General features: G+C 43.0%; 1 protein-coding gene across 1 annotated transcript in view; it reads left to right on the forward strand.

Moving 5' to 3' along the window:
* Positions 1-302: 302 nt before the first annotated feature.
* The window catches only part of reep5 (receptor accessory protein 5), a 32185-nt gene continuing 6350 nt past the window's right edge, over positions 303-26137 (forward strand). Inside the window, exons 1-3 of the mRNA XM_070864277.1 lie at positions 303-575; positions 1235-1328; positions 24811-24949. Coding sequence (XP_070720378.1) covers positions 458-575; positions 1235-1328; positions 24811-24949 — 351 coding nt within the window. The 5' untranslated portion in view covers positions 303-457. The remainder of the gene's footprint in view (positions 576-1234; positions 1329-24810; positions 24950-26137) is intronic.

The raw sequence follows: 26137 nt of genomic DNA on the forward strand, positions 1-26137 counted from the left end.
AAGATGGTGGATGTAAGTGCTAACATTTTTCAGAGGCTATGTGAAGATCGTCACAAACGAGGCATTATACCAAGTTTGCACCAGCAAAATTTGAACTAAGGCCACAGGAAATTTATAATGGGGAAACGTTAACTTAAAAACGTGAGAACAGGGCAAGCGGCACAGACATGAAATGGTGCAGTTGTTATGACTTGTAATACGCTGTAGATACGCCTTCTGTACACTGACTGGTCTCAGGGTGTGAGTTGGAAGGCGGCACTGGGCATTGTGACGTCGGCGCTGTGACGTGCGGATACAGACGGCTCGGAGCCGAAGAGCAGCGGCGCCGCGTGCCCCGCCCTGGCCGTATTCGGGCTGCTGCAGACATTCTGCGAGAGGGAGAGAGCGAGCGAGTCACCGTGCAACCTCAGAGCAAAGAGCCAGCGCACTTGATAGATTATTGTTGCTCATACAAGTCATGGCGGCGTCGCTTATGCAGCGTATGGACAAGTTCCTGCAAGAGAAGAACGTATTGACGGATCTTTTAGAGAAAATCGAGAGCAAGACGGGAGTGAGTAGACGTTACATCGCGCTCGGTGAGTCAGCGCAGGGTGGGGACAACCCGGGGTACGCGATCACTGCCAGCACCAACCTCGCCAATGGCAAATTGCAGATATCTGTCTTTACTGCTAATTGAGTGAAATGTCACAGTGTCAACTGAAGTTCGAGTAGGTCGTTTAAACTAAAAAGCATCGTCGCAGCTGTAGAATTGATGTTCGGTTCCAGTTGAGCTCTGTGTATGTTGATATTGTAACCTGATACAATACAATATCTGTCAGAAATGTAACTAAATTTACAGCAATCTGCATGGGGACAGAATGAATATATTTATAAACGAGACCTCTTGCGTGCCGATTTTTGGTGTAGTCTGACACGGTGAGGTGGCCATTTCAAATGAATACTTTATGTCAATAGATGCCAACATTCCCCTTTCTTGCCAAAGTACAATATTGCTGATGGCAAAAATTGGCTCTTGCACAATGAATTAGAGAGAATCGGAATATAAAGGTACTGAAGATATTTGCTAAGGTGATTACTTCCGTATAGTTGAATAACATCTACCAAAAAGCACGGGATATGACGGGCCTAGAGTATTCTGCCTTCGCCCTTTTGCTGAATTGCTTCACTTGGATATTATGCGGAAAAACAGCTGTTAATGTGCCTTGTATTATAGTATATGTTTTTTTTTAAACAGTTTTCATTGGAATCATTTCCGTTTACCTTGTGGTCGGCTATGCAGCATCTTTACTTTGCAACTTGATCGGATTCGTTTACCCTGCTTATGTCTCGTAAGTGACATCCGCTTTATTTTAATCTGCGTGCTTGGAATCCTTTTAAACGCGTGGTATTAACGATGGAGATCTAATCTTTTTATAAACGGAGAACAGATACCACATTCTTATTTTAATCGTTCTAATCGGAATGGGAATGATTTATATATTACCAAGAAAAGGTGTCTGCACTGGGAGATCATTTGGCAGGATGTTAAATGTTACATTAATCAGTTTTTTATATTTATTAGTTTTCAAGTTATGGGTGATGCTGTTAATCTATACTGTTATCTTTAATAGTGGAAATATTTTAGAATGCAGACCAAAGCAGATGATTTAAAAAATATATATATTTATTTCACTACCCCTGTTTTTTATTTTGTCTTTAACAAAAGCATTGAATTATGCTGGTGTACCTTTCCACAAGTGTTCGCTACCCATCAGTACTTTACTCATGTGGTCTAGCTGGCTATTACATCATGCCAAACGCTGCACTGATCCCAATTTCGCACTTGCTTGATGTTCACATGCCTGCAGTTTCCAGAGAGTCACTCGATAGTGATCAAGAGTGACCCCTCCCCTCTTCCCCTGCCCTTGGTCACTGAGGTTAATTCTAGTACCCCACTGCCCCATGTTGAACTCAACACAGACTGGCAACTGAACTTGGGATCTTCCTAGTTTAATGGCTCAGTTCCACAATGAATTGCATTTAGCACGGAGCTATTGGGAGAGCTGGATGCATTTTTAAAAAATCTACAGGGCACGCAGAACTCATAAAATACTGCCATAATAATTTCTGCAGCAGCCTGGTAGGACATGGTGTGTAGTTATGAGGATGGGGGCTTGGGTCAGATATTATTTTTGGAGTGAAATGGTAGATGTAGCAGCCCGAAAAAATTGTAGCCTCAAAGGATAGTGTATTTATAGAAGGGTGGGGTAGAAGAGTGATGCATCATTTTTTGTGATGCAGTGCTGCATTTCAATACCATTTCTGTTATGTTATGTAATGTCATGTGATGTGTTTGATTCATAAGGATGGTGCCCCTTCCTTCAATAGGGGTTGTCTAGGCTCAGGTGGATGGGGTGGTGTTCATATCTCTGAGAAAGATCTAGTGTTGATTCCATTAAGCTTGTTGTATTAGATGATACCCATTTCAGACTAGTTTTAGGCCTTTTGAAAACCTTTGCCAAATATGCTTCTGCATTATTTCTATCCCTTGTACAGATTCAAAATTATGGGACTTTTTTTTAACCTTTAAGCTTTCTTTGTTACATATATATATCACAGAATAGTGTTTTGATTTTTGCCAAATCTGACAGCTGAGCTCTTGGTGAGATGAGGTACTTTTGTTTGGTAGCTGGTTTGGCCATATTTAAAAATCCAAAAATCAGCAGCAAATTTGCCGTTTGAACAAAATAAATGAGGGTGTTTGTGTGTGTTGTTGCTACCAGTTTTATTTACCCTTTTCCATAAATATTTTCTCTTTTGTTTGCCCCCTTCATTGTCCATACACCTACAATGCTGCCTCCTTCAGCTGGGAGGGTGTGGTAGCTCAGCTTCCACATGAATTTCATCAAGGTCACTTTGTGATCCAGCAGGGAGACTAAAGGCTTGCTTATTCATACTTTCAGTATCTAGTTGTTTAGCTACCACAAAGCTGTCTGACCAAAAGTTTATTACAATTTAGAACAACACATCCAAAACTGAGACCAATGAAGAACTCCTGTCATTTCTATTGTGCCAGGCTGATCTCTTGAACACTTTTTTTTTTTCTCCTGATGGCAGTGACTCATGTTAGGGTATGGGTATTACTGTAATACCTTCCTCAGGTAACCACTTTTGTGTTTTGAAATCTTGGCAGTGAATATTGGCAGACTATTTGACTGTGGAGTATATCCACCCTGATTCCTTTGCTCACCTGACAATTAAATATATGCTTTTTTTTTCAGCAGAGGCCTCTGGATAGCAGTTAGGACCAACATTTTCTCCTCCCTAGCTCTAGGGTGCTGAATCTATTTATAGCACATCCACTGCAGCCTCAGCTATATCAGCACAAGCCAGAATCAAACTTAGGGCCTTATTGGTCTGAATGCCTCTGTGCATTGCCACATGGTACATTTTATCCACTGAGCCATTAGGAGAATTCATATTTGTATTTCTTTATGATTCAAAATAGATGTTGATTTTTCAGCAGTGAATGAATATATAACATTCTTTGCAATATACTTTGAAGCACATGTCTGTCAAAGATTCCATCTTAATTGTCATATATTCAAGAGCATTTTCACTTTATATCATGGATATTTTACTTCAGTTAAACACCCATGTGCTCCTGAATATGGCAGCAAGTTTACACTAGTTTCGGGTTAAATCTAACCTTGCTGGCATGAGTGAAAGCCTTGTTCATATTAATGTCCTTGCTACACTAGACCATTACTGCTAGTTGACCCTGATCTAGACTGATAATGTGCCAAAAGTTGCAGTCGGAGGCTTCCCGCGGGTGGACGCCTCCAACCACAAAAATATTTACGAATGTACCTGGTAGTCCCGGAGGAGCAAACACTAACCCAGTGAAAATGGCGTATCCCCATTCACAGTAATGGTGAGTTCTGTACGGAGATCACCATTTCTATGAATGGAGATGCCCCCAAAAACACACACACAAGAAAAACACTTCACATATTTAAAATTAATTGTAATACAATACAAATATAAAATACAAAACCGTAAAATGAAAATTGGTATAATTTTGTAGTGTCGAGTGTTCACAGCTGTAACACTCTGGTTAGATTGTAGCAGCTCTTGCTTCACCCTTGTAGTTTATGGTGTCATTCAAAGAGGTACTGGATTTACACCCTCGCAGGCATTGTTTGAGCTTTGTTAAATGAAGATAGTGAGAACTTCTGATCTTGCTGCATTTTTGTAATACCCTGTAGCAGAAACAAAGTACTAACATTATTCCCATCCCATGGCTTATGAAAATATAAATGCATTTTGTAAAGGGGGAACTCTTCTAACTTTTGATTTTGAATACCTGTGTTTTTATTGTATTTGGCAAGTTGACTTTGGATAAGAATAATTATAGCCCAGCCTTAAATACTGTAAAATATAAATGAATGTTGAAACAAGTGGCAGGGAAAAGGAAGGAGGAAACTGATACTAGCTTAATATTACCTTTAACGTGTAGTCTGTTCATCTGCTGTGTTCTGCCCGAGAGTAGGTTCTAACTCGGGTCTCATATGAGACTCTTGAGCCAATTACTGGGGAAGAGGAGCTGAGGTGGATTCTTATTGCTTTCCTCATGCTTTTTAATCTTTGGAATACCTTCCCTTAGGTGGGCTGCAACAAGGCAAAAGAGCCCCTCCTATTCTTTACAGTGGAGGACCACCTGCATCTATCAGAGTGTGCAATAAAATATATTATGACACTAAAATCCTGCCATCTTGCCTCTGTATCGCATAATGGAATCTTTTTTTTAAATCAATAGTTAATTTGTTTTCCTTGAAGATGTACATACAGTAATCTTCAGAAACTACTGTTTAGAATTTCTTTTTTTTTTTAATTCTCTTCAATCTCATTGTTCTTTATTCTCAGTTAACTCGTTTATTTCTCTGAACATTTCGGATGTTTAAGTTTCTTTTTTTAGTGGAATTCTGTTTGCATTGGTTTGCAGAAAAAGGGTTCTAGCATTCTTGATGTAAATCATTTCATGACTACTACATTGGCAACAATTGAAATAGCCTACATGAGTGCACTGTTAATTCATTTTGACTTGGCCAGAGCATTGAACTAAACTGAAATGTTACCTGGTATTTATATCTGGTAGGCTGATATTTTATAAGAACATAAGAAATAGGAACAGGAGTAGGCCATATGGCCCCTCGAGCCTGCTCCGCATTTAATACGATCATGGCTGATCCGATCATGGACTCGGCTCCACTTCCCTGCCCACTCCCCATAACCCCTTATCCCCTTATCGTTTAAGAAACTGTCTATTTCTGTCTTAAATTTATTCAATGTCCCAGCTTCCACAATTCTGAGGTAGCGAATTCCACAGACTTACAACCCTCAGAGAAGAAATTTCTCCTCATCTCAGTTTTAAATGGGCGGCCCCTTATTCTAAGATTATGCCCTCTAGTTCTAGTCTCCCCCCATCAGTGGAAAATCCTCTTTGCATCCACCTTGTCAAGCCCCCTCATAATCTTATACGTTTCGATAAGATCACCTCTCATTCTTCTGAATTCCAATGAGTAGAGGCCCAACCGACTCAACCTTTCCTCATAAGTCAACCCCCTCATCTCCGGAATCAACCTAGTGCACCTTCTCTGAACTGCCTCCAAAGCAAGTATAGCCTTTTGTAAATATGGAAACCAAAACTGCACGCAGTATTCCAGGTGTGGCCTCACCAATACCCTGTATAGCTGTAGCAAGACTTCCCTGCTTTTATACTCCATCCCCTTTGCAATAAAGGCCAAGATTCCATTGGCCTTCCTGATCACTTGCTGTACCTGCATACTATCCTTTTGTGTTTCATGCACAAGTACCCCCAGGTCCTGCTGTACTGCAGCACTTTGCAATCTTTCTCCATTTAAATAATAACTTGCTCTTTGATTTTTTTTTCTCTGCCAAAGTGCATGACCTCACACTTTCCAACATTATAATCCATCTGCCAAATTTTTGCCCACTCACTTAGCCTGTCTATGTCCCTTTGCAGATTTTTTGTGTCCTCCTCACACACTGCTTTTCCTCCCGTCTTTGTATTGTCAGCAAACTTGGCTACGTTACACTCAGTCCCTTCTTCCAAGTCGTTAATATAGATTGTAAATAGTTGGGGTCCCAGCACTGATTCCTGCGGCACCCCACTAGTTACTGATTGCCAACCAGAGAATGAACCATTTATCCCGACTCTCTTTTCTGTTAGTTAGCCAATCCTCTATCCATGCTAATATATTACCCCCAACCCCGTGAACTTTTATCTTGTGCAGTAACCTTTTATGTTGCACCTTGTCAAATGCCTTCTGGAAGTCCAAATAACCACATCCACTGGTTCCCCTTTATCCAACCACCTTGAGGTTTTTTTTAATGAGCAGGTTTACTTTCAAAATCTGATTAAAATCCAATTGGGCTGAATTTATTTGTTGCCTGCAACATTATACTTTAACATAGAATTTTTAAAAGTGCATACTGTCAGTTTCCCATCACTCCATGTTAAAATGACTGAAAATAAGTTAGTTGCAATTGTGTAATGTGGCCTGCAATTTGAAATTAATTTTAGTGTCCTTTATTTTAAATATACCCTGTTTAAGGGAGTGGCCATTTCCCTCAATAATGCATCAATCGTGTAGAACTAGGTACACGCTATTCTCAGGAGAGTGTATTCCTGAGACTTTGCTTTTTAAAAAAAAAATATTCAAGGCACACCTGTCTAAAAATTCTGACTTAATATCAAGCTTATATCAGGTTTATAGCCTGTCCTCCCCAACACAGTCTGTGTGTGTGTGTGTCTGTCTGTCTCTAAAATGCAACATTGCATTACTTGCTCCTACTCTTCAGGTGCTGTATAAGGAAGTTGAGATTTTGGTAGGGACCTATTTTTCAAAGTAACGTATTGAAAATATTTTCAGGATTTAATAGGACTTGAGTTTTTTTTTTGGTGAATTTTGTGCCTCTCAAAATGAAGGATTTTAACAGAGAAATGGAACTCTTTTCCATTTTGAGCATCCAGTGTCAGCATTAATGTTGGAGTTTTGCTCAAATATTTAAAGTCCTTCACATAGGGAACATTTCCCATAAACATGTATCACAATTTCTGACACTCATTTGTTTAGTATTTCATGGTAGCATTTCTAAGATATGACATCTGACTGTTGCCTATATGTCAGCACTGTAGCTGTCATATTAATTGTTTCATTAACAAACTGGTGTGAAATTTGCCATTATATGTACCGATTTTCAATCTTAAATATTGACATCAAAAAGTGTGACTGATATCGTGACACAGGAAGTATGCTCCAAATGCGATATTTTATGCCACTTGCATGAGGTCTGGCAGTATTGGGGTGGGGTCTCTTTGTTTAGTGATACTTTGAGGAGTCTCGGGCAGGAGCATTGCACTGGGCAGCAGGAACACTGAAAAAAGGTGGTTCTGGAATCACAGGGATCAGGTTCCTGCAATCTTGGAGAACAAGAGAGGGAAGTCTCGGGGTCTGAGAAGGGGTGGTCCTGAGATCAGGGAGCACTGGTAATGAGGTCTAGCATAAGAGGGGTGGGGTGGTGGGGAGGGAGTCTGCGAGTGGGGAATGGAAGTCTGAGAGACAGTACCCCTGGGTTCAGCGAGATGGGTGTTGGTAACATTTGGGGGAGTAAAGTCTGGCAGTTTTGGAGAGTTGTTGGATCCAACGATATTGGGGGATGGATGCAAGAATTAGCAGCCTTATGGGGAGGGGGAGAGGGGTAAGAGAATGATGTCAAACTAGATTTGGCCAATTTAGGACTATCGGATACCACCCTACTAGCGTGGTCTTACTTATCAACTTCCTCCCCACAATGCTCACCGCCCCTCTTTGTGTTTCTGGATTCCCCCTCAACACAGTCACACTCAGCAATTTTTGTCTTTGTTCCTGTCTTAGAGGATATAGGGGCATTTCAATAGCTAAATTAATGAGTAGGAAATCACAGGGGTGAACAATTTCCTGAAATAATCTCATGTTGTGCATAATGAAAGTAGGAGTGGCAAGTCTATCCTATAGTGTCTTTTGTGAGTTTGCCAATGGATATAGTCCACACATTTCCATAAACAAACCAAAATCACCATATTAAATATTAAAAAGTTAATTGTTTCTGAATTTTGCCCATTTTTAAGAATTTCCTTAAACTCCTTCCAAAAATAGTTCAGAAGATAAAAGTTTATTAACTGAATTTTGAACCTTTTCATTGAGGGATTCTCTGAACAATTTTTGATCGAAAGGAAAACAAAAGAAAGTACAGCTACTGCTAATCATAGGTGTGTTAATCACCTGTCTTGTCTGACTGAAAACTTCATAATAGAAAAACTGTTGATATTTTAAATGAGATCTGCCTAAAATAATTCATTTGCCAGTTTGTTTGAAAGTCTTTTGGAAAAAGCAAAGTGTAAAGTCCTGTCCCCTCAGTACAGATTCACACGAGGCATGTAGTGAAGTCAAGGTCACTCTGGACCTGCACCTTTTTATTTCACAGCTCTGGAATGCTGCACTTGCCTGAGACCTGTGCTTATATACCTGTCTCTCGCAAGTGCACCCCTAGTGGTAAGGTATGCTGGTGGTTGCAGGTCATATCTTATTACAGTCATGTATAGCATGTTGGGATACAGTTATATATAATACTATAAGATACATGACATCCCCCTCCCCCAAGGTCTTATTGTCTTTATAAGTTCAGTCTCTCAGGTGGTCTACGCTCTCGCGTGGAGCGTCTGAGTTGTGGTTCAGTTGTTTGCCTTGGTGTCTGTTTTTCTTTGGGTGTGGTTGCTGGTATCTCGCCTGGGCTGTCTGTTTCGATTGGTGTGATTGTTGTTGACGCGCCTGGGCTGTCTGTTGGGATTGCCCTTTCCTCAGGTTGTTTCCTCTGTCTGTCCACCAGGTGTGGTGTGAGTTCCACATTGTGGTCTGCCTCTGGTTCCGCAGTGTTGTTGGTAAATCTGCTTTTGACTTGGTCTACATGTCTCCGGCAGATTTTGCCATTGTCCATTTGTACTACCTGTAGCCTGTTTCCTTCCTTGCCCATTACGGTCCCTGCAAGCCATTTGGGACCCCTGCCATAGTTTAGTACAAACACTTTGTTCCCTATCTCATTCCATCTCCCCCTCGATTTTCTGTCATGGTACTCAGTCAGCTTACTGCGCTTTGCCTCAACGATTTCGTGCATGTCTGGGAGGATTAATGAGAGCCTTGTTTTTATCAACAGTTGCGCGGGGGGGATCCCAGTCAGTGAGTGCGGACAAGATCTGTATGCCAACAGCAGTCGCGACAGGCGTGGGACCTTGGATTTTAAGCATGCCTTGTTTAATGATTTGCACTGCTCTCTCCGCCTGGCCGTTGGAGGCCAGCTTGAACGGTGCCGTCTTGATGTGATTTATGCCGTGGTCAATTATAAAGTCTTGGAATTCTGCGCTGGTGAAGCACGGACCATTGTCACTGACTAATATGTCAGGGATTCCGTGCGTTGCAAACATTGTTGCGAGGCTCTCCACAGTGGTGGAGGTTGTGCTCGAGTTTAAAATAGTGCATTCGATCCACTTTGAAAATGCATCTACAAATACGAGGAACATTTTGCCCATGAATGGCCCGCATAGTCTACGTGCACCCGCGATCACGGTTTGGTAGGCCAGGGGCTCAGTGGAGCCTCCCTGGGGGCATTGCTGAGTTGAGCACAAATGGTGCACCTTCGGACGCAGAGCTACAAGTCCGCGTCAATACCAGGCCATCAGACATGGGATCTGGCTATGGCCTTCATGAGAACGATCCCCGGATGCTCGCGGTGGAGCTCCCGGACAAATGCCTCTCTGCCTCGCAGACGCATGACTACTCGGCTGCCCCACATCAGGCAGTCTGCTTGTAGTGATAGCTCATGCATGCGCCTGTGAAAGGGTTTTAATTCCTCGGGGCAGGCATCGCGAGCCTCTGCCCAGTCACCGGTTAGGACACATCTTTTTACGAAGGATAACGTGGTGTCGCTGGCCATCCAGGCTCTGATTTGGCGAGCCATCATGGGCGAACCTATGGACTCGAAGGCATTGATTGCCATGACTATCTCACAGTCCTGTTCGTCAGACCCTTCCGTGGTCGCCAGGGGTAGCCTGCTGAGCGCGTCGGCACAGTTGTCTGTGCCTCATGGTATAGTCGTAGGACGCCAGCATGAGTGCCCACCGTTGAATTCGCGCCGAGGCGTTGGCGTTTATTGCCTTGCTCTCGGATAGGAGGGACGTGAGGGGCTTGTGGTCGGTTTCTAATGCGAACTTGGCCCCGAAAAGGTATTGGTGCATCTTTTTGACACCGTACACGTACGCGAGCGCCTCCTTCTCTACCATTCCGTACCTGCGCTCCGCCCGCGAAAGTGACCTGGAGGCATAAGCTATGGGTTGTAATTTGCCCGCACTATTGACATATTGCAAAATGCACCCGACCCCATACGCTGACACATTGCATGTGAGAACTAGCTTTTTACCTGGGTCAAAGAAAGTCAAAACACTGTTGGAACACAGAAGGTTGCGTGCCTTATTGAAGGCGCCTTCCTGGGCGTCCCCCCAAAACCAATCGCACCTCTTCCTGAGTAGCACGTGGAGAGGCTCCAGCAGCGTGCTTAAGTTCTGCATAAAGTTCCCAAAGTAATTGAGTCGCCTGAGAAAGGCACGCAGTTCTGAGACATTCCGGGGCCTGGATGTCAGGCGAATTGCTTCTGTTTTGGACTCTGTTGGGCGGATTCCATCAGCGGAAATCCTTCTGCCCAAAAATTCAACCTCGGGTGCGAGAAACAGGCACTTGGATTTCTTGACTCGTAGGCCTACCCGATCCAACCGCTTTAGTACTTCCTCCAAATTACAGAGATGGAAGTCGGTGTACCTGCCCGTGATAAGTATGTCGTCTTGAAATACAACCATCCCCGGGATGGACTTGAGCAGACTCTCCATGTTGCAGCTGCCGACCTGATGCTGAATGGGCATCGATTGTACATGAAAAGGCCTCGATATGTGTTGATGGTGGTGAGTAGCTTGGATTCCTCGGTCAATTCTTGCGTCATATATGCAGATGTGAGGTCTAATTTCGAGAAAAGTTTACCTCCAGCCAATGTGGCAAATAAGACCTCCGCTCTGGGCAGGGGTAATGTACTCACGTGGATAGAGAAATGGTTGGCAGACAGGAAGCAGAGAGTAGGAATAAACGGTTCTTTTTCAGAATGGCAGGCAGTGACCATTTGGGTACCGCAAGGTTCAGTGCTGGGACCCCAGCTATTTACAATATGCAATAATGATTTAGACAAAGGAATTGAATGTAATATCTCCAGGTTTGCAGATGACACTAAGCTGGGTGGCAGTGTGAGCTGTGAGGAGGATGCTAAGAGGTTGCAGGGTGACTTGGACAGGTTAGGTGAGTGGGCAAATACATGGCAGATGCAGTAGAAGGTGGATAAATGTGAGGTTATCTACTTTGGTGGTAAAAACAGGAGGGGATTATTATCTGAATGGTGACAAATTGGTAGGGGGGAAGGTGCAACGAGACCTGGGTGTCATGGTACATCAGTCATTGAAGGTTGGGCTACAGGTGCCGCAGGCGGTGAAGAAGGCAAATGGCATGTTGGCCTTCATAGCGAGAGGATTTCAGTATAGGAGCAGGGAGGTCTTACTACAGTTGTACAAGGCCTTGGTAAGGCCACACCTTGAATATTGTGTACAGTTTTGGTCTCCTAATCTGAGGGAGGACATTCTTGCTATTGAGGGAGTGCAGCAAAGGTTCACCAGACTGATTCCTGGGATGACAGGACTGACCTATGAAGAAAGACTGGATCGACTAGGCTTATATTCACTGGAGTTTAGAAGAATGAGAGGGGATCGCATAGAAACATATAAAATTCTGACAGGATTGGACAGGTTAGATGCAGGAAGAATGTTCCCGATGTTGGGGGAAGTCCAGAACCAGAGGTCACAGTCTAAGGATAAGGGCTAAGCCATTTAGGACCGAGATGAGGAGAAACTTCTTCAGAGTTGTGGACATGTTGAATTCTCTCACACACAAAGTTATTGGGGCCAGTTTGTTGGATATATTCAAAAGAGAGTTAGATGTCGCCCTCACGGCTAAAGGGATCAAGGGGTATGGAGAGAAAGCAGGAATGGGGTACTGAAATGCATGATCAGCCATGATATTGAATGGCGGTGCAGTCTCGAAGGGGCGAATGGCCTACTCCTGCACCTATTTTCTATGTTTCTATGGCAACGATCTTATTACATTTTTAAACCAAGAAGTGTCACAAAAACATGGGGGGGAGGGGAAAAGGGAATGTAGTAGTGGTGTCCATTTTATTCCTTGTTTTTCATTTCATTACCTTGCACCTTATCGTAGAGGATTGATTGGAGGTTGAACTGTTGGGTGCTAAACTACACAGCTGCTCCTGTCTCCTATCTTGCCTGCCTGTTATTAATAGTCACCACCCAGTTTGCCATTAGATACAGTTACTTGACATTAAGCCTACTATAGTGGGTCATGAAAATGGAACATCCATCTGCCTCACCTTAAATAAGGTTACAGAACTGCTACCGAATAGGAAGGGTTTGTTTAATTTCCTGTGATTCTGCCAGCGTGTGGGGAATAAAATGGCCATCCAGCCTGGAGGTGTCTGCTCAGGGCAAAGCCATTTTAAAAACCTAGACTGCTTGGCTCAATAGATATTGAGAAGTGAATATTACATTAAAAAATATATTGTCATGGATCTCTCCAGTATTATTTGTGAAAATCAGCCACTTTAGGACCATTACGGTTCTGACTCATTATCACTGAATATAATCATTGATCTTCTTTCATTACTGCAGGACATCAAGCCTAGGTCATTAATAATCAACACTGGTAAATGCTGTCCATCAAATACTTCAATAAGCTCCCTCCCCCATTATACCCAGGACACGAAACCTTTAATTCAACGTTCTAATTTATTTATTTACATAAACTAATAAAGTATGTTTAATTGAATTTGGTTAAGTTCCAGAGACATGGTACACATGTGCTAGGCATATTAAAAAAATGTAAAATATTTGACAATGGGCTGGAGAATCGGCAGTAGGATCGGAGAGTGAACTGTGGAGGGAAGACTGGGAAAGCAGCAAAAGACAAGAGAGAAGCCTGTTGCCACCCTGAGAAGCAACCAGAGCAACAATTGTACATCCCTGTCTGGCGTAAAAATAAAACGGGGAAGGTGGCTCAACCGTGCCTAACAAGGGAAATTACGGATAATATTAAATCCAAGGAAGAGGCATATAAATTGGCCGGAAAAAGCAGCAAACCTGAGGACTGGGAGAAATTTAGAATTCAGTAGAGGAGGACAAAGGATTTAACTAGGAGGGGGAAAATAAGAGTACAAGAGTAAGTTTGCAGGGAACATAAAAACTGACTGCAAAAGCCTCTATAGATATGTGAAGAGAAAAAGATTAGTGAAGACTAATGTAGGTCCCTTGCAGTCAGAATCAGGTGAATTTATAAAGGGGAACAAAGAGATGGCAGACCAATTGAGCAAATACTTTGGTTCTGTCTTCACTAAGGAAGACACAAAAATAACCTTCCAGAAATACTAGGGGACCGAGGGTCTAGCAAGAAGGAGGAACTGAAGGAAATCCTTATTAATCAGGAAATTGTGTTAGGGAAATTGATGGGATTGAAGGCCGATAAATCCCCAGGGCCTGATGGTCTGCATCAGAGTACTTAAGGAAGTGGCCCTAGAAATAGTGGATGCATTGGTGGACATTTTCCAACATTCTATAGACTGTGGATCAGTTCCTATGGATTGGAGGGTAGCTAATGTAACCCTACTTTTTAAAAAAAAAAAGGAGGGAGAGAGAAAACAGGGAATTGTAGACTGGTTAGCCTGACATCGGTAGTGGGGAAAATGTTGGAATCAATTATTAAAGATGTAATAGCAGCGCATTTGGAAAGCAGTGACAGGATCGGTCCAAGTCAGCGTGGATTTATGAAAGGGAAATCATGCTTGACAAATCTTCTAGAATTTTTTGAGGATGTAACTAGTAGAGTGGACAAGGGAGAAACAGTGGATGTGGTGTATTTACACTTTCAAAAGGCTTTGGACACGGTCCCACACAAGAGATTAGTGTGCAAAATTAAAGCACATGGTATTTGGGGTAATGTATTGATGTGGATAGAGTACTGGTTGGCAGATAGGAAGCAAAGAGTAGGAATAAACGGGTCATTTTCAGAATGGCAGGCAGTGACTAGTGGGGTACCGCAAGGTTCAGTGCTGAGGCCCCAGCTATTTACAATATACATTAATGATTTAGATGAAGGAATTGAATGTAATGCCTACAAGTTTGCAGATGACACTAAGCTGGGTGGCGGTGTGAGCTGTGAGGAGGATGCTAAGAGGTTGCAGGGTGACTTGGGCTGGTTAGGTGAGTGGGCAAATGCATGGCAGATGCGGTATAATGTGGATAAATGTGAAATTATCCACTTTGGTGGCAAAAACAGGAAGGCAGAATAATATCTGAGTTGTGACAGATTAGGAAAAGGGGAGGTGCAACGAGACCTGGGTGTCATGGTACATCAGTCATTGAAAGTTGGCATGCAGGTACAGCAGGCGGTGAAGAAGGCAAATGGCATGTTGACCTTCATAGAAACATAGACAATAGGTGCAGGAGTAGGCCATTCGGCCCTTCTAGCCTGCACCGCCATTCAATGAGTTCATGGCTGAACATTCAACTTCAGTACCCCATTCCTGCTTTCTCGCCATACCCCTTGATCCCCCTAGTAGTAAGGACCTCATCTAACTCCTTTTTGAATATATTTAGTGAATTGGCCTCAACAACTTTCTGTGGTAGAGAATTCCACAGGTTCACCACTCTCTGGGTGAAGAAGTTCCTCCGCATCTCGGTCCTAAATGGCTTACCCCTTAGACTGTGACCAACATTGGGAACATTCTTCCTGCATCCAACCTGTCTAACCCCGTCAGAATTTTAAATGTTTCTATGAGGTCCCCTCTCATTCTTCTGAACTCCAGTGAATACAAGCCCAGTTGATCCAGTCTTTCTTGATAGGTCAGTCCCGCCATCCCGGGAATCAGTCTGGTGAACCTTCGCTGCACTCCCTCAATAGCAAGAATGTCCTTCCTCAGGTTAGGAGACCAAAACTGTACACAATACTCCAGGTGTGGCCTCACCAATGCCCTGTACAACTGTAGCAACACCTCCCTGCCCCTGTACTCAAATCCCCTTGCTATGAAGGCCAACATGCCATTTGCTTTCTTAACCGCCTGCTGCACCGGAATGCCAACCTTCAATGACTGATGTACCATGACACCCAGGTCTCTTTGCACCTCCCCTTTTCCTAATCTGTCACCATTCAGATAATAGTCTGTCTCTCTGTTTTTACCACCAAAGTGGATAACCTCACATTTATCCACATTATACTTCATCTGCCATGCATTTGCCCACTCACCTAACCTATCCAAGTCGCTCTGCAGCCTCACAGCATCCTCCTCGCAGCTCACACTGCCACCCAACTTAGTGTCATCCGCAAATTTGGAGATACTACATTTAATCCCCTCATCTAAATCATTAATGTACAGTGTATACAGCTGGGGCCCCAGCACAGAACCTTGCGGTACCCCACTAGTCACTGCCTGCCATTCTGAAAAGTACCCATTTACTCCTACTCTTTGCTTCCTGTCTGACAACCAGTTCTCAATCCATGTCAGTACACTACCCCCAATCCCATGTGCTTTAACTTTGCACATCAATCTCTTGTGTGGGACCTTGTTGAACGCCTTCTGAAAAGTCCAAATATACCACATCAACTGGTTCTCCCTTGTCCACTCTACTGGAAACATCCTCAAAAAATTCCAGAAGATTTGTCAAGCATGATTTCCCTTTCACAAATCCATGCTGACTTGGACCTATCATGTCACCTCTTTCCAAATGCACTGCTATGACATCCTTAATAATTGATTCCATCATTTTACCCACTACCGATGTCCGGCTGACCGGTCTATAATTCCCTGTTTTCTCTCTCCCTCCTTTTTTAAAAGTGGGGTTACATTGGCTACCCTCCACTCCATAGGAACTGATCCAGAGTCAATGGAATGTTGGAAAATGACTGTCAATGCATCCACTATTTCCAAGGCCACCTCCTTAAGTACTCTGGGATGCAGTCCATCAGGCCCTGGGGATTTATCGGCCTTCAATCTCATCAGTTTCCCCAACACAATTTCCCGGCTAATAAGGATTTCCCTCAGTTCCTCCTCCTTACTAGACCCCCCGACCCCTTTTATAACCGGAAGGTTGTTTGTGTCCTCCTTCGTGAATACCGAACCAAAGTACTTGTTCAATTGGTCCGCCATTTCTTTGTTCCCCGTTATGACTTCCCCTGATTCTGACTGCAGGGGACCTACGTTTGTCTTTACTAACCTTTTTCTCTTTACATATCTATAGAAAGTTTTGCAATCCGTCTTAATGTTCCCTGCAAGCTTCTTCTCATACTCCATTTTCCCTGCCCTAATCAAACCCTTTGTCCTCCTCTGCTGAGTTCTAAATTTCTCCCAGTCCCTGGGTTCGCTGCTATTTCTGGCCAATTTGTATGCCACTTCCTTGGCTTTAATACTATCCCTGATTTCCCTTGATAGCCACGGTTGAGCCACCTTCCCTTTTTTATTTTTATGCCAGACAGGAATGTACAATTGTTGTAGTTCATCCATGCGGTCTCTAAATGTCTGCCATTGCCCATCCACAGTCAACCCCTTAATTATTATTCGCCAATCCATCCCAGCCAATTCACGCCTCATACCTTCAAAGTTAGCCTTCTTTAAGTTCTGGACCATGGTCTCTGAATTAACTGTTTCATTCTCCATCCTAATGCAGAATTCCACCATATTATGGTCACTCTTCCCCAAGGGGCCTCGCACAATGAGATTGCTAATTAATCCTCTCTCATTACATAACACCCAGTCTAAGATGGCCTCCCCCCTAGTTGGTTCCTCGACATATTGGTCTAAAAAACCATCCCTTATGCACGCCAGGAAATCCTCCTCCACCGTATTGCTTCCAGTTTGGTTAGCCCAATCTATGTGCATATTAAAGTCACCCATTATAACTGCTGCACCTTTATTGCATGCACCCCTAATTTCCTGTTTGATGCCCTCCCGAACATCACTACTGCTGTTTGGAGGTCTGTACACAACTCCCACTAACGTTTTTTGCCCTTTGGTGTTCTGTAGCTCTACCCATATAGATTCCACATCATCCAAGCTAATGTCCTTCCTAACTATTGCCTTAATCTCCTCCTTAACCAGCAATGCTACCCCACCTCCTTTTCCTTTTATTCTATCCTTCCTGAATGTTGAATACCCCTGGATGTTGAGTTCCCAGCCCTGATCATCCTGGAGCCACGTCTCCGTAATCCCAATCACATCTTATTTGTTAACATCTATTTGCACAGTTAATTCATCCACCTTATTGCGGATACTCCTTGCATTAAGACACAAAGCCTTTAGGCTTGTTTTTTTAACACCCTTTGTCCTTTTAGAATTTTGCTGTACAATGGTCCTTTTTGTTCTTTGCCTTGGGTTTCTCTGCCCTCCACTTTTCCTCATCTCCTTTCTGTCTTTTGCTTTTGCCTCCTTTATGTTTCCCTCTATCTCCCTGCATTGGTTCCCATCCCCCTGCCATATTAGTTTAACTCCTCCCCAACAGCACTAGCAAACACTCCCCCGAGGACATTGGTTCCGATTCTGCCCAGGTGCAGACCGTCCGGATTGTACTGGTCCCACCTTCCCCAGAACCGGTTCCAATGCCCCAGGAATTTGAATCCCTCCCTGCTGCACCATTGCTCAAGCCACGTATTCATCTGAGCTATCCTGCGATTCCTACTCTGACTAGCACGTGGCACTGGTAGCAATCCCGAGATTACTACTTTTGAGGTCCTACTTTTTAATTTAGCTCCTAGCTCCTTAAATTCATTTCGTAGGACCTCATCCCTTTTTTTACCTATGTCGTTGGTACCAACGTGCACCACGACAACTGGCTGTTCTCCCTCCCTTTTTATAATGTCCTGGACCCGCTCCGAGACATCCTTGACCCTTGCACCAGGGAGGCAACATACCATCCTGGAGTCTCGGTTGCGGCCGCAGAAACGCCTATCTATTCCCCTTACAATTGAATCCCCTATCACTATCGCTCCCCCACTCTTTGTCCTGCCCTCCTGTGCAACAGAGCCAGCCACGGTGCCATGAACTTGGCTGCTGCTGCCCTCTCCTGATGAGTTATCCCCCTCAACAGTACTCAAAGCAGTGCATCTGTTTTGCAGTGGGATTGACCCCTGCACTACCTTCCTTGCACTACTCTTCCTGCTGGTCTTCCATTCCCTCGCTGGCTGTGGACCCTTCTCCTGCGGTAAGACCAACTCGCTCCACGTGCTACTCACGTCATTCTCAGCATCGTGGATGCTCCAGAGTGAATCCACCCTCAGCTCCAACTCCGCAACGCGGACCGTCAGGAGCCGGAGGTGGATACACTTCCCGCACATGTAGTCGTCAGGGACACTGGTGTTGTCCCCGAGTTCCCACATGGTACAGGAGGAGCAGATCACGTGACCGAGCTGTCCTGCCATGACTTAACCCTTAGATACACTTAAATTGGCGACAACAATGTTAAAAGTTACTGACTAATAAAGAAAAAGAAAAACTACTCACCAATCAGCAGCCAATCACTTACCACGTTGGCTGTGACGTCACCTTTTGATTTCTTTCTACTTCTTTTTTGCCTTCTCTCCCAGCTGGAGCTGCACCGGTACGCCTCTCTCGACTCCCGCCTCTCTCGACGCTCCCCGGACTGCTGAGCCTTTTATAGGCTGCTGCCTCTCTCGACTCCCGCCTCTCTCGACGCTCCCCGGACTGCTGAGCCTTTTATAGGCCGCTGCCTCTCTCAACTCCCGCCTCTCTCGACTCTCCCCAGACTGCTGAGCCTTTTATAGGCCGCTGCCTCTCTCGACTCCCGCCTCTCTCGATGCTCCCCGGACTGCTGAGCCTTTTATAGCGAGAGGATTTGAGTATTGGAGCAGGGAGGTCTTGCTGCAGTTTTAAGGGCCTTGGTGAGGCCAAACCTTAAACTGTACACAATATTTTGGTCTCCTAATCTGAGGAAGGACATTCTTGCTATTGAGCGAGTGCAGCAAAGGTTCATCAGACTGATTCCCGGGAAGGCAGGACTGACATGTGAAGAAAGACTTGATCGACTGGGCCTGTATTCACTGGAGTTTAGAAAGATGAGAGGGAATCTCATAAAAACATGTAAAATTCTGATGGGATTGGACAGGTTAGATGCAGGAAGAATATTCCCGATGTTGGGGGAAGTCCAGAACTAGGGGTCACAGTCTAAGGATAAGTGCTAAGCCATTTAGATGAGGAAATACTTCTTCACTCAGAGAATTGTGAACCTGTGGAATTCTCTACCACAGAAAGTTGTTGAGGCCAGTTCGTTCGATATATTCAAAAGAGAGTTAGATGTGGCCCTTATGGCTAAAGGGATCAAGGGGTATGGAGAGAAAGCGGGAATGGGGTACTGAAGTTGCATGCTCAACCATGATCATATTGAATGGTGGTGCAGGCACGATGAGCTGAATGGCCTAATCCTGCACTTATTTTCTATATTTCAAAGGTGAGGAGGCTGTGGACTTGGCAAGAATAGGGTTGAACTGTCTACCAATGTTGAAATAGAATTTTTGTTTGAATTTTTTTGAGGTGTGTGGGGGAGATGTAATTGTCTTCAATCTCTTGAGTATAAATGAAAAGCAAAATGGTATCTGAGCTGGAAGGGAGACAAAAATTTGACTTGACCACCAAGCAGCTAGATTGTGTAATTGCAGCCTTGCAAGTTTCCACTGGTGAAACACAATATATGTTGGCAGGGGAATTTATACACGAGAGGAAGTCAAATGATGCAGTTAGGAAGTGCGTGCAGATATAAGATTTTAAAAAGATATAGTTATATATTTTGTGCACCGGAATCCCACAAACAGCAATGAAGTTAGTTCTCTGCTTGGTGACTGTGATTGAAGAGGAATGTTGATCACAACACCTGGGGAACTTACTGCTCTTCCATGAGTTAGGGTGACCATATAGAGACAGTCCCTAGATCCCTAGATGAGGTAGTGGGTCCCCAGGCAAATAATGTCCCTGGTTCACAAAACTCATCCTGAAGTGTACACCTGGGCAGTGAGTGTGCCACCCACCCAACCTCCCGCCCGCCCCCCCCCCCCCCCCCGTGACCCGGAGAGCTGTCAGTTTGTGGCTCTAAGGTTAAATTAAACAACAATATGTACAATGGCCAGAGTGACTCATTATGCATTCACGACTGGGCGGTCTTTCTGCACATGTGCTAGTTGTTGTTTGAGTTTCCAGCTGGACTCGTGCTGTTGGATTGTCGGTGCACAGCAACCAGAGCGGGTGCGGGAGGGCCCGGTCACAATCACCAGAGCAAGGGGTGGGGGGCTAATCCTAGACACGGAGGGGTGGGTGGTCAGGGGTAACTTCAGTCACGGGTAGGGGTCGGCTCAGGTGTGACTTCAGTCACTGGGGGGTGGGGAGGATGGTGTTCGATATCTGAATGTGTTTCAATAATGTCACATCCACGGTAACTATATGCACATTTTTTTGCACGTGTTAAAATATAGGCTACTAAAAAAATGATGCATCGTTATGCTGCACAACCTACCGTTTCCATCCTGGCTACTTTGCTGCGCTCCCACCCTGTGTGTCCCCAGACTCGGTTTAGAAAATGTTGTCACTCTACCATTAGTGCCATTTGGATTTAATGTCCATCTGAACCATTGGAACAGTAGACAGGGCCTCAATTTAACAGCTCATTTAAAGAATACTGATGATGCAGCACTACCTCAGTGCTACATTAGAGTGTAACCTAGGTTATGTGCTCAAGTCTTGAAGTGGATTGTAAACCAACAACTATCGAACTCAGTGGGAGGACTTTGGATTCCGTTAGCACTTAATAGTTTTAATGGCTGATTTTATGTATGTATGTGTCTGTTTTAATACTTTTTTTAGTAATTTGAGAAGTAGCACATCACAGTAGCATAAACTTTGAACATGTGTTTGCATCTCTGATTTTCCATGTCTTGAGGTTTTGCTGTTCCATTGTGAAAAGTGAAGGTCAGGTTGCCAATGGAATTGCCAACGTGTATCGAGAATCATGACGTTGGAAATTTTTTATTGACTACTCTTGATATTAGTTCAAAGTTTCACAGTTTTGAAATTGAGATTTCTGTTTTGAAGGAACACCCTCTTCTCTCTCTTGTGCAGCACATGAGTAGTAGTACAAAAACTAGAGCAATCCTTTTTTGGATTTTAGTTTCCCAACCCAAAAATGTTTTAAGAACTAGTCACTACTTTCACACTAAAAATAGCCTTTTTTAAATCTCTTTTATAGGGGTTTTTATTTGATTATTGGGGGGCGGGTGGAAGAAACGCTCGAGTCCACGCAACCCAGGGCACAGATTTTCTACTTGACACACAAATATAGGAACTATTTAAAATTTAAATCACAGTTATGTTTTTACAAATTGTTACATTGTAGTATTAAAGAAATATGAAAATAATATACAAAAGGGTTATGGAGATAGTTGGCAACCCTGAAATAAGTTTTAATACTAATCATTTTTTTTGTTTCATTTTTGTATGCTAGGGATTGGCAGAACTGACTATCCTATAGGGAGAAGCAGAAGGAGTCGCCCCCAGTGACCAATTATAGATTGACATTGGCTGAGGCTCATTCATGGCATAAGAAAAAGAAAGACTTTCATTTATATAGCACTTTTGACATCCTCAGGACATCCCAAGGTGCTTCATGGCTCGTCAAATACTTTTTGAAATTTAGTCACTAATTTCTCTAGGCAAATGTAGGAGCCAGATTTGTGTACAGCAAGAAACCACAAACCAGTGAGATGAAGGACTGGTTAATGTTTTGGTGGCATTGGTTAAGGGAAGAATGTTGGCGAGTGCTCCGGGAGAACTCCCTGCTCGTCAAAAAAAATGTTGGATCTTTTATGTTCACCTGAACAGGTAAACAGGATCTTGGATTATTATCTCATCCAAAATTCAACACTTCTGGCAATGCAGCAGTCCTTCAGCCCTGCAATGAAGTGTCAGCCTAGATTATGTGCTCAAGTCCTGGTGTAAGACCATTGAGGATAGACTTTGGTGGAGAGAAAAGATAATACAATTTGCGCACACAATTAATGCTTTGGAATAAATCTGTAGTAGGCATGTAATTGAACAGTACTAACCATGCCAATATGCACAGTGCAATCAAACTGTGTAGAGTCGTCTGTTTACCAGTGGTGTGCCCATTAAATATGCTGAAATTGAATTCAGTTGACAGCTGGGCTATTGTCATAACGCCATACGTTTCCCTAAGTGAACTATGTCACAGTGTTTGCATACACTATTTGGTTCTGTTTATTTTGTTGTCCCTCAAAAATGTACTATACATCCATCGATTAACAAGTACATCATCAAGTGATGCACATTAAATGAACAACCGGATGTGAGCGTTTTTGTGTGGCTACAAGTGATGCTGATATTTCTAAGCAGCCAACATGATAAGAACATAAGAAATAGGAGCAGGAGTAGGCCATACGGCCCCTCGAGCCTGCTCCGCCATCTAATACGATCATGGACTCTGGTACACTTCCCTGCCTGTTCCCCATAACCCCTTAATCGCTTATCAGTTAAGAAGCTGTCTGTCTCTGTCTCAAATTTATTCAATGTCCCAACTTCCACAGCTCTCTCAGGCAGCAAATTCCACAGATTTACAACCCTCTGAGAAGAAATTCCTCCTCATCTGTTTTAAATGGGAGGTCCCTTATTCTAAGATTATGCCCTCTAGTTCTAGTCTCCCCCCATCAGTGGAAACATCCTCTCTGCATCCACCTTGTCAAGTCCGCTCATAATCTTATATGTTTCGATAAGATCATCTCTCATTTTTCTGAATTCCAGTGAGTAGAGCCCAACCTACTCAACCTTTCCTCATAAGTCAACCCCCTCATCTCCGGAATCAACCTAGTGAACCTTCTCTGAACTGCCTCTAAAGCAAGTATATCCTTTCGTAAATATGGAAACCAAAACTGCACGCAATATTCCAGGTGTGGCCACATCAATACCCTGTATAGCTGTAGCAAGACTTCCTTGCTTTTATACTCCATCCCCTTTGCAATAAAGGCCAAGATTCCATTGGCCTTCCTGATCACTTGCTGTACCTGCATACTATCCTTTTGTGTTTCATGCACAAGTACCCCCAAGTCCTGCTGTACTGCAGCACTTTGCAATTTTTCTCCATTTAAATAATAACTTGCTCTTTATTTTTTTTCTGCCAAAGTACATGACCTCACACTTTCCAACATTATACTCCATCTTCCAAATTTTTGTCCACTCATGCTCTTCACCGTAAAATGAAAATACTGTAGTACATAAAATTCCTCTCAATAACGTGATATTAACTGAAATAATATAAAGGACATCTGTTCAATAACTTGTCAGTAAATCTAATCTTCCATGTTTGTTTGCATAAAGTATCTCATGGCCAAAAAGAGAAATGGTGAGCATTCATCATCAGAATTTGCAGATTGTGACATACAGTCTACCATTATTTTGAATTACTGGATCATTTGAATAATCAAGGGGTATGGTGAGAAAGCAGGAATGGGGTACTGAAGTTGCATGTTCAGCCATGAACTCATTGAATGGCGGTGCAGGCTAGAAGGGCCGAATGGCCTACTCCTGCACCTATTTTCTATGTTTCTACTGACAAATAGGCCTGAAATTTAGCTATTAAAGTAGTAATCCAGGGAGAGCTATCAGTCATGTTTTCTAACTAGTGTTGCCTAAGTGAAAAATGTTATTTAATACTTCCTTTCTCTAAAGGCTGTCCTGTGTAATGGGGGGAATGCAACCACCCACTCAAGGGTTTCTGTGCCTTGCATTGCCCAAAACTAACACACAATGATGTATAAGCATTGCATACTGCGTCTAACGCTTTCCTGAGTTTATTGTTGAACCTCGCACTGACTGCAGTTAAAACTTAAAGACACCATGTGGTGTAGTGGACTTGAAAGTTACCTGTTCAACTCTTGGTTTGTGCTGTTTTGAGCTAATCTTAGCTGGGGTAGCACAACAATTTGCCTTAGTTGCCCCTAGGCTAAGGGGGAGAAAAATACGGTGGGACTCCCACTCCTGATTGCATAGTATGCATGTAATGGGATCAGGATGGAGTCACTATGGCATTGGGGTCAACTCTGTGGTCAAGTGCTCAGTTGAAGCTCAGGAGCAGGCATAAAGAATGGACATTTGGGTGAAGTAATGGAAGATTATTAGCGTAGAGGAACTATAACCCAGCAAGAAAGAGCATCTTCAGGCGATGCAAAAAACATTTCAAACACACTTTTTATATAACTCCTTTTTGATCCCTGGTAGTAGTTTTATGTTTCTGTTTTACCAGCAACATGGGTTAAACGTACTTACTCAAAACTAATTTAGTACATTTATCATGAGATTTTGCTTTTATTTGCTTGGGCAATCCAAGCAACATGTAAAGGCCCCATTTATACCCTAACTATCTTGAAAACCACTGTCTTGATACTTCTCTGCATTTGTTTTTTTTCTGTGCTCTACATGTTCAGAATATATTGAATCAAATATAGGTTTGCTTTTGTATTCTTTAAATATTTGGTAATTTGATTTTTCTTGCAGAATCAAGGCCATTGAAACCCCTGATAAAGACGACGACACAATATGGCTGATGTACTGGGTGGTATATGGTCTGTTCAGTGTAGCTGAATTCTTTTCTGACATCTTCTTTTCCTGGTTTCCCTTCTATTATATATTGAAGGTAAGTAGAAATGGAGTTGTAATGGATTAGTGTTGTGATGTACACTAAAGTTGGAGAACATATGTTGGTTCTAATTTTAAGCACCACTGATTTTTCTTGCCATTAATTACTAATACAGCTATCAGTCTAAAAGTAATAGGGAACCAGATTCTATTGTCCACAAGCCTGAAGCTGATCTATTTAGGTGTAAAATATCAAATATGCACTGGTTGTATGGCCTGCAGTAATGAATCTATAAATTTTATATGTAGAAGATATTCTAGATTTACTTTATAATGACCAGAAAGGTTATACATTTAAAATGATTAAAATCTAGTTAATGGAAGAGAAATTGTATAGTTTTGTAATTAGATTTTGCACTTGCATGTTCACTCCACTTCCCCAAATGAAGACATCTTGTGTCGACATGTTCTTTTCAGCTGCAAGATTAGATAATCAGCACACTTCTCTTCCTCACAGTTCTGCAGAGTAATTGCGAGCACACATCCTGTTTTAGTCAGGGAACTAGGATCATTAAGCCATAGATTACTGAAAAACCTTAGTTCATGCTGTCCTATGGTCACTTAGGATGTGTGATTTAAGCAAGGCCAGTTAAAAAGCAGCAAACCTGAGGACTGGGAGAAATTTAGAATTCAGCAGAGGAGGACAAAGGGTTTAATTAGGAGGGGAGAAAAAGAGTATAAGAGGAAGCTTGCCGGGAACATCAAAACTGACTGCAAATGCTTCTATAGATATGTGAAGAGAAAAAGATTAGTGAAGACCAACGTAGGTCCTTTGCAGACAGAATCAGGTAAATTTATAATGGGGAACAAAGAAATGGCAGACCAGTTGAACAAAGTATTCTGTCTTCGCGAAGGAAAACACAAATAACCTTCCGGAAGTACTAGGGGACCAAGGGTCTCGTGAGAAGGAGGAACTGAAGGATATCCTTATTAGGCGGGAAATTGATGGGATTGAAGGCCAATATATCCCCGGGGTCTGATAGTCTGCATCCCAGAGTACTTAAGGAAGTGGCCCTAGAAACAGTGGATGCATTGGTGATCATTTTCCAACAGTCTATCGACTCTGGATCAGTTCCCAAGGACTGGAGGGTAGCTAATGTAACACCACTTTTTAAAAAAGGAGGGAGAGAACACGGGTAATTATAGACCGGTTAGCCTGACATCAGTAGTGGGGAAATGTTGGAAT

The sequence above is a fragment of the Pristiophorus japonicus genome, chromosome 1 (assembly GCF_044704955.1).
Source record: "Pristiophorus japonicus isolate sPriJap1 chromosome 1, sPriJap1.hap1, whole genome shotgun sequence".
NCBI lineage: Eukaryota > Metazoa > Chordata > Chondrichthyes > Pristiophoridae > Pristiophorus > Pristiophorus japonicus.